The 12,201-nt window shown below is 31.6% G+C and overlaps 1 protein-coding gene across 1 annotated transcript; it reads left to right on the top strand.

Annotated features, from left to right (window-relative positions):
- The first annotated feature begins 1,764 nt into the window (after positions 1-1,764).
- On the top strand, positions 1,765-2,517 carry LOC129291651 (uncharacterized). Its single transcript, XM_054929132.1, has one exon. The coding sequence runs from the start codon at positions 1,863-1,865 to the stop codon at positions 2,181-2,183; it is 321 nt and encodes a 106-aa protein (XP_054785107.1). The 5' UTR covers positions 1,765-1,862; the 3' UTR covers positions 2,184-2,517.
- Positions 2,518-12,201: the final 9,684 nt, after the last annotated feature.

Below are 12,201 nucleotides of genomic sequence, written 5' to 3'. Positions count from 1 at the left end.
GTGTGTATGTGTTTTTTTTTTAACATTAATTACGTGTCATTAATATATGTCATTCTCAAAATATATAGAAGCATATATTCTCTCCATTAAAAATTATGAAGCATTTTAAACTAAATTACACCTCAATAAAGGAGTTAGATAATTTTTAAACTAACATTATCTTTTTTTTAATATTTATCTCTATTTAATAAAATATTTTATTTTAAAATAAATATAAAGAGATTTATTTATTAGGAACAATATTGATAAAACATATTAATTATACCTTAAAATACCAAAATGCTTTCCATCTTTGAATGGAGAGAGTATTAATTGAAACTTCTCATTTTTATCTTCATATTGTTTGATTATCTAATATCTAATAGTTTTAATATTTACGAATTACGATACATGAGATGATATTAATTAGATTCATTTATTTACATCCGAATTTTTATTTTTTATTTTTTATCCAGTTAAAGATTGCCTTCATTTCACAAGAGTAATTGATCTATATTACATAGTAAAAACTCATACCAATAACCAATAACCAATAACAATGCGTTGAATCTACGTTTAACAGTTATTTTTTGGGCGCTGCTTGTTTATTCAAAAGCGTTACCCAATCATTCGATTCTCCACATTAGACACGAGAAACATCATAAAGCTAAAAAAAAGGAGGGTGAAATAATTTCAAATGGTCGATTATTCAACCAAAACAGGTTGATGATATGCGTATTGCCATCATTTTGGCGTGGACAATATGCAAAAAATGATTAATTAAATACTTTCCATAATCTTGCATAGATTCAATGAACAATTAATTATTAATAATTCAGCCACCTTACTTAAAAACAACATCTAAACCAACAAACCCCGTTTAATATTAAAATTTAAAACCACGACAAATGAATGAGAATAAATCAGTGATCTCATTTCCAAATAGGCTACAGAGCTGGCCGGCTATTCTTGTTCTAAAAGCTCTAAACCATCCAACCAAATCAGAAAAATTAACATATAGAGTAAACCTTAATGAAATATAAACAAACATAATTTATATTCATGAATGTGCATGTAATAACTGCCTGTTAAATATTCAATACACTCCCTTCATTTAATTTTATAACATATGATATTTTTTTGATAAAATTACATTTATCAATGAAGTTCATTAAATACAGTTTACAATTTCAATTTTTTTATAAATTTTTAAAAATACCCTTTATTAATAAGAGAGGGGGAATGAAATTTATATAAAGAGTGAAATAATAAACCTTATTTTTCTTTCTCATATATTTTGTGATATCAAATAATCTATAAAAAAATATGTTATAAAATGGGACAGGGGTATTGAATAAACTCTAATCTAATTCTAGACTTAATGATTAATTCTTTTAAGATTTGATCTCCATTGGTGTACAGTTTAAATTGAAGATATATTATTCTACAATAAAAAAATAGAAGCTCTAACTAATTTAAAAAAGAAACAATTTTTATAATGAATAAATAATTTTTTAACTGTGCCCTGAGTATAAATAAAAAAATCCCATTAAAAAAATGTGATATATACTGTATATAAAACAGAAGGTCAAGGACTCAAGGTGTTCAATATTGTGTGCTAAGAAGATAAACTTGTGGGTTTGCGGTTTGCGCATAGCTTTCAAGGGTCTTCGTGTGGGTTTGAGTTGAAAGATATCGTCAATAGCTGTATTCCAATAAGGCAATAACCCTATCTATCACTCCACGTCATCTTCTTCCTATATTATACCCTCAATCCCTTCCCTTTTCTCTCACCTTCAATCCCACTCAGTCAGATACCAAACTTCATCACCTCTCTCTCTCTCTCTCTCTCTCTCTCTAGAAGATAATAATCCACCAAGAAAATGGAGGGTCTGATTCCATTTGTGTACAGAGCTTTTGTCCAGTACAAGAATGAAAAAGAAGGGCCCTTGGGGTCACTGTTCAGCGAGTCACCTTCTTATTCTTACATGAGACTTCCCGCCGGCGACTCAGGTAGGTTTCAACCCTCTGCTTCTGCTTTTCTCTCCGACTATGGCTTCACGTCTGCATCTTCGTCTTCTTCTAAGTCCGCTGCCTCTGCTGCTCAAGTCCTGACGTCTTCTGGGGTTCAGTCTCCACGACGTCGTTTGACTCCTCGTCGAGCTTCTGCAACAAAATCTGTAATGGATTCTGATGATTTATAACTGCATATAAAAAGGGACTTGGTCAAAGTGTTGTTCAAGATTGTCTTTGATTTCTGAAATCGTACGTCGATTCCCAAAAGGGGGGGTTCTTTCGATGTAAGAAGCATGTGTAAGATGTAAATATTATGGATTTATGGGGTCTGAATCATCTGGTGTTTAAGAAAAGTGTTTGCGTTTCCATGGCCGAAGGGTCTGTAAAAGTACAAAGTATGGGATTTTTGGCTTTAGTTAGTTAATAAACAAAATGTATTTGTTTTCATGGGCAAAGTGGGTATGAAAACCTATGACTTTATTGAATAATTTATATGAAAAGATTAATTTGTTTGTTGTTTAATTTACTTTATGTTCAGAGTTCAATTCTTCCTTTTTGATCAAAATTAATGCGTGTTCGGAATTTTTTATCACGTCTTCTGTTTTAATTTCGAGATCACAATTTATATCTCTACTTCTCTTGCCTCACATTCACTCATTTGGACAAAAAATATTTTTTATTGTTAGATTTTGAAGTGAATTTGAGGTAAGACAAAAATTGGAAAAAAAATTACAAGATTTTGTGCGAGTTTAAAGTGAGCAAAAATAGAAATTTGCAAGATAACTATAAAAGTATAATAAAAAATAAAACGAAAATATAAAATGATAAAACATAAAATTGAAAGGATAAGTTAACTCATTAGCCAAAAAAATTTTATGTCCAAAAAATATAAATTAATTTTTTAAACATTTGAAAGCATGGTCTGACTAGAGTGATATACAAAAAGTTTATCATTAATATATAAAAAAATTATATCATTGATATATATATAAAGTTTATCGTTAAAAATTTAGAAGAGGTTTATGATTAATATATAACGGTATATCATTAATAAATATAACAAACGGTTATAATACAAAATATAATAAATGTTAGATTATTTACTTAATTTAATTTTATAATATGAGTCTTATATGGAAAAATTTCAAATTGAAACTGACAAAACTAATCGTACAATACAATAATTTCTTTTTTTTTTTTCATAATAAAGAGTATAATTATGTAATGAGAGCTCTAGCGATCAAGAACAACTTAACATTTAGGCGTAACTAACGAATAAAGTGAACTCCTTATACTTAAAAAAAAAAAAGAATAAAGCTAAGGGAACTCAATCAATGCATATATATTTATACGTTAATTAGAAGCTAATAATCATAGATGAAGGCTGTGTTGTAAGCTTTGAATAGGATGATGCATGATTCAAGGTTTGTTGTGGGAGCTTCCAAAGAAATCTAGTCTTACAAGAAACCTCCATTTTTATATTCTTAAGATATTATATTGTAAGGGAGTAAAATTCAATGTAGAAAGAAATTAAAGGCCAGTATTTTCACTATTTGGTTTGGTGGAGTTGGAGAGGTCGGCTACCTTTAAATATATAATATTTGTTTGTTTCTCCAAATCCTTTAAATATATAATATTTGTTTGTTTCTCCAAATGATCCATTGGCTGACAACGTTCAACTTTCAACTTTATTTTATTCAAAAAATTATGTGTTTAATCATACCTTAACTAATGAAACATTCAAATGTCCGAAGAATTTACTCCTTATATATATATATATATATATATGATATTGTTATAATCTAAATTATTATAAATATAAATGTCAATATAATAAATTTCAAATGTTTACCAAAATAAAAGCTTCAAATGTAATATATATATATATATATATATAATAACTTCTTTTGAGAGTCATGTGGTCTTATATTTAATTAGAATAAACTCATTTTTTTGCATAAAATTTAAAAATCTTGACTATCTATATTTCATAAACAACGTGACGTTTTATAATTTGCTGATGAAACGCCACCCTTAGCTTTCTGGAAACAAATCACTCAAACAAACAGGAGTGAATAACCATTTGCACTTGCATAAAGGTTAGGTAACATTGTTCACACTGTTTCCTGTAATTCTATGGATATATTGATTGTTATTTGACATCTAGCCCAGTAGAATATAAAGTCTTTTTTAATATCTAAATTCAATTGCTAATATCCTTGCAATATGAATAATAATATTAAATAACTATGCAACGGTCGAGCCCATATGTGAAATTCGCATAAAATTTTTGAGATAATATATTTTGTTTTATATGATAATCTAACTAAATTCCTTAATTGTCTTCTTCCCTAAGCTCAATGCACAAGTTTGTCTCTCGGGGTTTCCAGATATTTTTGCTTCCAAGCCACATCACAACGTGTGGTAAAAGGAACCTTGCTTTATCTTGACCCTCAATATTAAGTTTACTTGCAGAATAAAATGAAGATTTTATGGTCTTGCATAACAAGAAAGGAAATGCGTGCTTTATAAAGATGGAAGAAAATAAAATTAAATAGTTCTATAGGTTCTTATGAAACTAAATAAATGAAGTGGACAACGCATAAAAATTATGATCTATATATGAAGAGTTAATATAACACAAAATTTGTAATTACTAAAGAACTCAACTATAATTTATAGCTTAATACTACGAATTCTGTTGAGAATCTGAGAGTTCAAATTGTGATAACTGATTTCTGGTAACTAGAAAGTAATTTGTGTATGGGTCGCTCACACATGCTGAAGCATACACATACTAATAATACAAATATTTTGACATGCATGATTAACAGATTCAGTGCAAATATACCCCGTTTTATTTCACAGTTTTCTTCATATTTTTTAAACGGAAAATGGCGAACTAATTAAACTGCATTTAATTTAATCTGAAGAATCACAATCTCTCAAGGGATGGAGCCGGAGACTTTCAAGACTGTTAATAAATGAGCCCAACGCACAGGCGGCCAAGTCCAGACAAATTGAGGCCCAAAAGCTTCTCAAATAAAGTAGCCCACCTAATGCAATTTGTATATTCTTTACAATTGTACATTTGTTCTTATTTGTAATGGCACATGGCACATTCTTGTACTTAGGGTTTTTTTTTTCCCTAATCCATATAAAGAGATAAAGGTTCTCGGGCCCCATATGCCACTTTTTGATATCACCTCTCTCGTCATTTTATTATCTTGGCATTAGAACTTACATAGGCATGCTGCCATAGTTGACTCCAGCTCTTAAAATATTCTAAAAACTCCTATAATTACTCAAAGCTAGCTAATTACCAAACCAAAGGGATTTATAGATAAAAAGTAGAGTCGGGAACAAGGATCGAATTTGGAGGTTCTATTTAAATAAGAGTTCAGGCTTTAAAAATTAATTTTTTTAAAGTAACTGAGTTTAAGGGCCTGATCTTAATAAGTTTTGTAAAAAAAAAAAAGCTCAAGCTCAAGCCCAAGCGGCCTTTTAAGCCCTGTTATTCTATTTTTTTTAAATTTTTTGTGAAATGCGCATTTGATTGGTTTGAAGAAGGGACCCTGTTGCTAAACCCTAATCACTCAACTTTCTAAAACTTGCGATCGCCTCTTGCTTCTCCTTGCTCGTCTCTCCCTTACCACCTCACACCCTCAACCACAGCCAGTCAACTACTCAACCTCATGCCTCTCGTTCTTCATCTCTCCCTAGCCATCTTGCATCTTATCTACATCTCGTATCTCGTTTCTTTAACGGACCAGATTTTGCTCTCCTTCTCAACTTTCACATCTATGAAAGTTGATTCTACTCTTACAAAGTTAAAAAAAAAATCTCTTTTAGTGACTTATGGGATTGGCTAAAGTGATGAAGCAATCTTGCTAGAACAAACTAGGGAGAGAAATCTGAGATCAATTGGAATTTTTATGGTGGGGTGGATTTTGATCTTAATATTAATTTTGTGGGTCTTGAAACTTAATCCTTCATGCATGTTGTCTTGCTTAAAATTCCAAGCTTACTTTTCAATTGCTTTACATTCTATTTTTAGATGATGATGAGGAGGATTTAGATTTATATTAATGAAGATTTCAATTTTCATCTTAAATTTAGACTTTTAAATCTTTACTGAATTTTATGTGAGATTTTAATTTATTTTATGTTGAATTTAGATTTTTAAATCTTTGTTAAATTAAAATGTTGGATTTTTTTTTCCTAAAAAAAGGGCTTATGGGCTTAGCCCTGAGCCCTGCTGGTAAGGATTGGGTTTTAAAATTAAGTCAAATTTTAAGTAATCGAACTTTAAGGCCTAAGCTCTTAAGGGTTAGGCTCGCTCGAATTCCCGTCTGTAATAAAAGGTACCCCAACCACATATGCTTGTTGAATGAAGCTATCTATAGACTAAAGCAAGAACCCAAGGCTTAGTTTGAGAGATTGAAAAATATACTGTTAAGCTAGAATCTTACCCATTCCAAGTATGACAACACCTTATTTTTCCTTAAATTGAAGAATAGTATAATCTTTTGCTCGATATATGTGGATGATATTATTATTACTGGGAATAATCCTCATATGCTTGTCGTGTTTGTTAAAGAGTTGAATGCATTATTTCCTCTTAAGGATGTAGGTCATTTATATCATTTTTGTAAATGATCCTAAGAGAGGGTGAATTAAGCTAATTAAAAATTAAAGTAAATTTGTAGAAATAACAAGGGAAATGTAGGAACAATATCACCAAACACAAAAGATAGGAGAGAAGAGCTTTGCATAGATAGTTTGTCCTAATTTGACTCCTATCACTTGAGTTTATATCTAGTTTTTATGAATCTCTTGAGATTTCTAACTATATCATTAAGATTAAACCAGGCTCTTAGTTACCTAAATATATTAACAAACTTCTTAACACGTCTAAATCTCTCTTCCTTACAAAGGTAATGCTAAAACTCCTTAAACTCTTTGAGCTTAAGATCCTTTGTTTTGATAAAGAAAAACAGGAATAAATAGAGTATGTTCAAGAGTGAACTACTATTATTATAAACTCTTTTTATGAGTGAATATGCAATCAATGTATCTCACAAACAATAAATATTTCTCAAAAGGTTGGTAAAAATGAATGCACAATAATGATAGAGTTTCATTCTTGTTGTCTCTTCTTCTCTATCTTCATTGTTCATAATGAACCCATTTATAGTTGAGAGTCATAATGATCTGTTAGACTCATTAATCTTCCTATTGGATGTCAGTTACTCACATCTTCTTCTTTTCTCTGAACTTTTCTGGATACATGAGAGTTTCTAAGTTTTCTGTGGTAGTTGAAGCAATGTAACAATACATTATGGTAGAGGTTTCTCTTGACGCAACGTAATGGCTATAAATATTAAATGCTCTAATATAAGTAGGTGAAGGTTTATACCAGTTTTGTAATTTAGCATGGGTGTTATGAATTAAGAAAGAGTCATAAAGAGTTTGATCAAGAATCATTGTGTTTAGATAGATTCTAAGAAGGTTATAGAGTGAACACAATTAATTGTAGATGAAAGGAATAGCTAAGAAATGAATTTCGAAGAGTTTAAGATTAAATTTGTGAAATAGAGCATGAAAAAGCAATATAGTATTGGTGCTGTGAAGAGGAAAAAGATAGCACACAGAAAAATAGCATAGGTATTGCTCTAATAGTACTGAAATTAAGCTTCTTCATAAATGACAAAGATCTTTACCATTTTTATGGAAATATCATGATTTTCTCAAGAAGCAAGATAGCACGGGTGCTAGAAGGAATAACACAAGTATTAAAACAATTAACATAGAGTTCCTGAGAGTCAAGTTAAAAGAAGTACTGATGCTATGTCAGTAGCGTATGTGTAGAGAGTCTTGTAGGATAGCACCAGTGCTATCAAGTTAGCACATGTGTTAACTTAACTCAGAAAACTTCTGACAAAAGAAACTATTAGTGTTTTAAGCAATAGTATAGATGTTATCAAAGAAGTACAAGTGATAAACGAGAAATAAGAGAATGAGATAAGGAATTTTAGAAAAGAAAATTATGGAGAACATGAGTAACTTAGGTGCTAAGTGAATAGTTTCAATATTAAAGGCACAAAAGTTAAGTCTTAGAGTAGATAATGTGAAGCAAATGATCGATGGCATTGGTGCTATAAGCACAATGCCGACACTAAAGGCACTTACGCAAAAAGAAAATTCTAGAAAGAGATTTTTAACACAAAATTCCTCTAAAAAACTTATACAAGGATACTTAAGTATTTAAAAGGCATATTTAAGTCAAATACTTAACCAAGACATGATTTCTTAAAAAAAGGGATGAGGTATTAGAAAAGAATTTTGGCACACATGATTTAGAATTCAAAACCTACTTTTTAAGTAAATTACAATTCAATGTTTTGTCAATTAGCTTAGTTATAATTAAATAACCTATGAAACACAATCTTCTCTTAATTTTGTAACAATCAAAATAAGGGTTCAATAATTTTCTGGGTATGGAGACCTATAGAGATATTACTAGACAGTATTTTAAGTAGAAGAAGTATATACATGAGCTTTTGAGAAAGTGAAGTATGGAAAATTGTTCACTTATGCCAACACCTATAGTTGTCATACAACCTTTCAATCTATTATGGCATTCCTCTATAGAACCATACGCTTTACAGAAAAGCTTATTGGTGATCTATAATATTTGGTGAATACAAGGCCTGATATTATGTTCTTTGCTAACAAACTTAGTCAATTTCTTCAGAGACCAATAGCAAGCAATGGCAAGCTATTAAATGATTATGTAGATATTTGAAGGGCTCTATAGATCTCACTTTACATACCAGGCCAAGTACTTACTTGAATCTTTAAGGCTTTTCTAATGTTGATTAGGCAGTCTGTGTGGATGATAAAAAGTCAATTGGAGGTCATTGTGTCTTCTTTGGTTATTTCTTAATTTCTTTGCCAGGAAAGAAACAAAGGGTAGTCACCAAGTTGAGTATGAAGTTTAAGTATAGGTCCCTCGCTTATCTTGCTACTGAGCTTGCTTGGTTACGGTTGTAGATTTTTGAAATTGGTTTGAAACTCAATCAACCCCCCTAATTGCATGGTGCAATAATCTAATTAAGTGCTATTGCTATAGCTTTGAACCTAGTTTACCATGGAAGAACAAATCATATAGAATCGGATGTGCACTCTGTCAAAGATAGAGTGATATATCAGAGCTTAATAGTTTAGTATGTTCCCTCCTCTTAGAATGGAGCAAACATTTTTCATAAAGGCAATGACACATTCTCTCTTTCTTTCTCTCACAGACAAACTTGACCTTTCAAAATCTCCAGGCTCTCGTTTGAGGGGGCATGTCAACATGTTAACAAATGAGCTCTTGAGGCCTAAAAATGTCTCTTGTAAAGTAACCCATTTGATGTAATTTGTATATGAGTTAATGTCTTCAACTATACTCTTAGGATCACCTAGTGTCTTATACTTTTCTTTAGTCTATTCTTGTCCTTAAGCTCTTAAAATCAGGTCACCCAATGTCCTACCATTAAATTGAGGTCGACGAATGTTAAGTAAGGCAAGTGGGTCCCGTAAATTTGCATAGGTGGCAATCTAGTCATAGAAATTTGACTATGTTTTGCCACATGTTGTGCCATGCGGGAGAGGGCTATATTCTGATTATCATAGAAGGGCAAGAGTGTAGTTATCAAAATCCACATACTCCTCTTCCTTCCTCATCTCTATCGATTTTTCTATACCTTCAATCTTGGGAGAAAAATCCAAGCCCACAAAACCTAGACTCTAACTCATCATCTCACCCTCTCTCCCTTTACCTCATCGTCTTACCCCTCCACCTAGTCCATACTTCCAATCCATGGGTTAGCTACTTGTGTGATTAAGTTCAACGGAAGAGTCGAGATCGTGAAGGATTCAATGATGATTGTTACCCTCGTCCATGGCTTCACTGATGAGTCCAACAAGTTTATGCTTCTCATCGTTGTTCATTTCACTAAGGCCTTTCTGCTCTTTGATCGCCATCAAGTTTGACGCTCCCTCCTTCACTCAACCTGCAATTTGCCGACCTTCAAGCTTCCTCCTATGTAGCACGGATACTTCAAAAAAATAAACGTACCCGTATCCGATACGTATCCGATACGATACTTGTAGGATACTTCTACATACGTATCCCATATTCTAACATTTGTTATATGATTTTTTTTCAATAATTTTTTACTATATCACTTAAAAACTTGAAAAAACACTTAATATTTTAGTTAATTACTATAAATATCCTTATATTGCTTTAGAAATTCTTGTTTAAAAATCAAAATACCTATACTTACATCATAAAATGTTGAAATATACATTATAAATATTCTCGTACCCGTATCCTAAAATTTTGAAAATTTGCCGTATCCCCGTATCATGCTGTATCGTATCGGATACTCGTACCCGTATCTATGCAACCTAGGCTTCCTCCATACTCAAAAGGGAAGTAGAATCAGGGGATTATGTTGGATCTTTTAGGGGAAGGAATTTTTGTGGTCTGGGTTTTTCTCCTTATCACACCTTCTTCAAGACGGTGAAGCAAATCTATGTTTCCAGACTTCAACCTCCAATTTGGATTTCTCTCCACCTTGCGCCATCTTCAACTTTGTCCAGTCAACCTTGGCAACCCCGCTTCTTCTTCTTCATCCTCATCATTCATCAACCATCAGAGACATATGATCCAAACCAACAAAAGCACATTGTGCTCTTCATTAGCACTTGGGCTTTGACTCTGTTCAAGGATTTGTTCTCGATTTGTTAGATTTTTCTTATTTCTCTTTGATTTTTATATTGCTATTTGGATAGATTGGTTCTGGTTGATTTTTTTTTTTGGATTTTTGTTTATCGGCATATTTTGAAATTGGTTGTAAATGGCTAAGTTTTCTCTGTAATTTACACTATTTGTCTTGGGATAGATTGGTTTTTGGTTTTATTTTATGCCTTTGTTTGATTTTGATTTCTAGTTTATAAGTGCCAATTTATGCTTTAGCATGGGATGATTTTTGTGTTTAGATAGATTGGTTCTAGGTTGAGATTTGTTTTGGGATTTTTCTGATTTCTCTTCATCGGCGATGAGACGCTCTCTATGGCTTTTTGGTTTGAATTTCTGCCAATTCATGTTTTCATGGCTTATGCGTTGCTGAGGCTGACAGGGGAGATGTAGTAATTTTTTAAAAAATTTGAGTCATTTGCTGAGGTGGATGCCAACTGGATAGTTTTAGTCAACAAAAATTATTTAGAGTCAAACTTAACTTTAAGTAATGGTAGGGGCAAAAATGAACCAGTTTTGATAGTTTAAAGACAATAATGAACTAAAGGAAAGTATAGGATACTGAGTGATTTTGATAATATAGTTCAAAGGCAATAATAGACTTCAATCCTTTGTATGTTCCTGTAATTGTACATTTGTACTTTAACCCTTTGTATATTTCTATAATGGTACATTTGTTCTCACATTCTTGTACACTAGGGTTTTTACCCTAATCCTATATAAAGAGATAAAGGTTCTGAGGTCCTATGCGCCTTTTTTTGATATTACCTCTCTTGTCATTTCATTATCTAGACTACACTCAAACATGATAGTATGATATAATGCTTTATTGTTATACCGAAATCACTTGATTACAACCATCCAATATGTGAACACACCTTATATATATATATATATATATATATGAATGATCGAATATATATAGGATTTTTTTTTTTAAAAAAAAAACGTTATGAAAAGCTGCACTGCTTATAAAATAGTTGACAGGGCGAGTGTCAGCTCGAGCTTTATATACCTAATTTTATAAATGAAATGGGAAGTCAATCGGACATCAAGTTAATTGAGAGCACAAATACCATTTTGTGCTGGATCGAAGAACCATGGAAGTAGGAGTTTACATTCTAAAATGTGATGATGTCTATTTGCTTTCTTCATACAAGTTACCCCAGCAACCGTCCATTAACATGACGACAGATGTCATGTGAAATCCACCATCGAAACCAACAAACTCGGGGCACAAAAACCTACGAATTATTCGATCTTTCGAACTCCAAGTATGAGAACTTCGGATCGTATGCAGTTTCTGAAATTCTCAAAAAGGGTCTTCTGATGAACACAAACACTCACAATGCAGTATATTAGCTATACGCACTTTAATATGAATCATCAGCTGT

This window comes from Prosopis cineraria, unplaced genomic scaffold (assembly GCF_029017545.1).
Source record: "Prosopis cineraria cultivar Desert tree isolate PC_DT_omini unplaced genomic scaffold, ASM2901754v1 PC13, whole genome shotgun sequence".
In the NCBI taxonomy this organism is placed as follows: domain Eukaryota; kingdom Viridiplantae; phylum Streptophyta; class Magnoliopsida; order Fabales; family Fabaceae; genus Prosopis; species Prosopis cineraria.
This window is presented reverse-complemented; position numbering and strand designations above follow the sequence as displayed.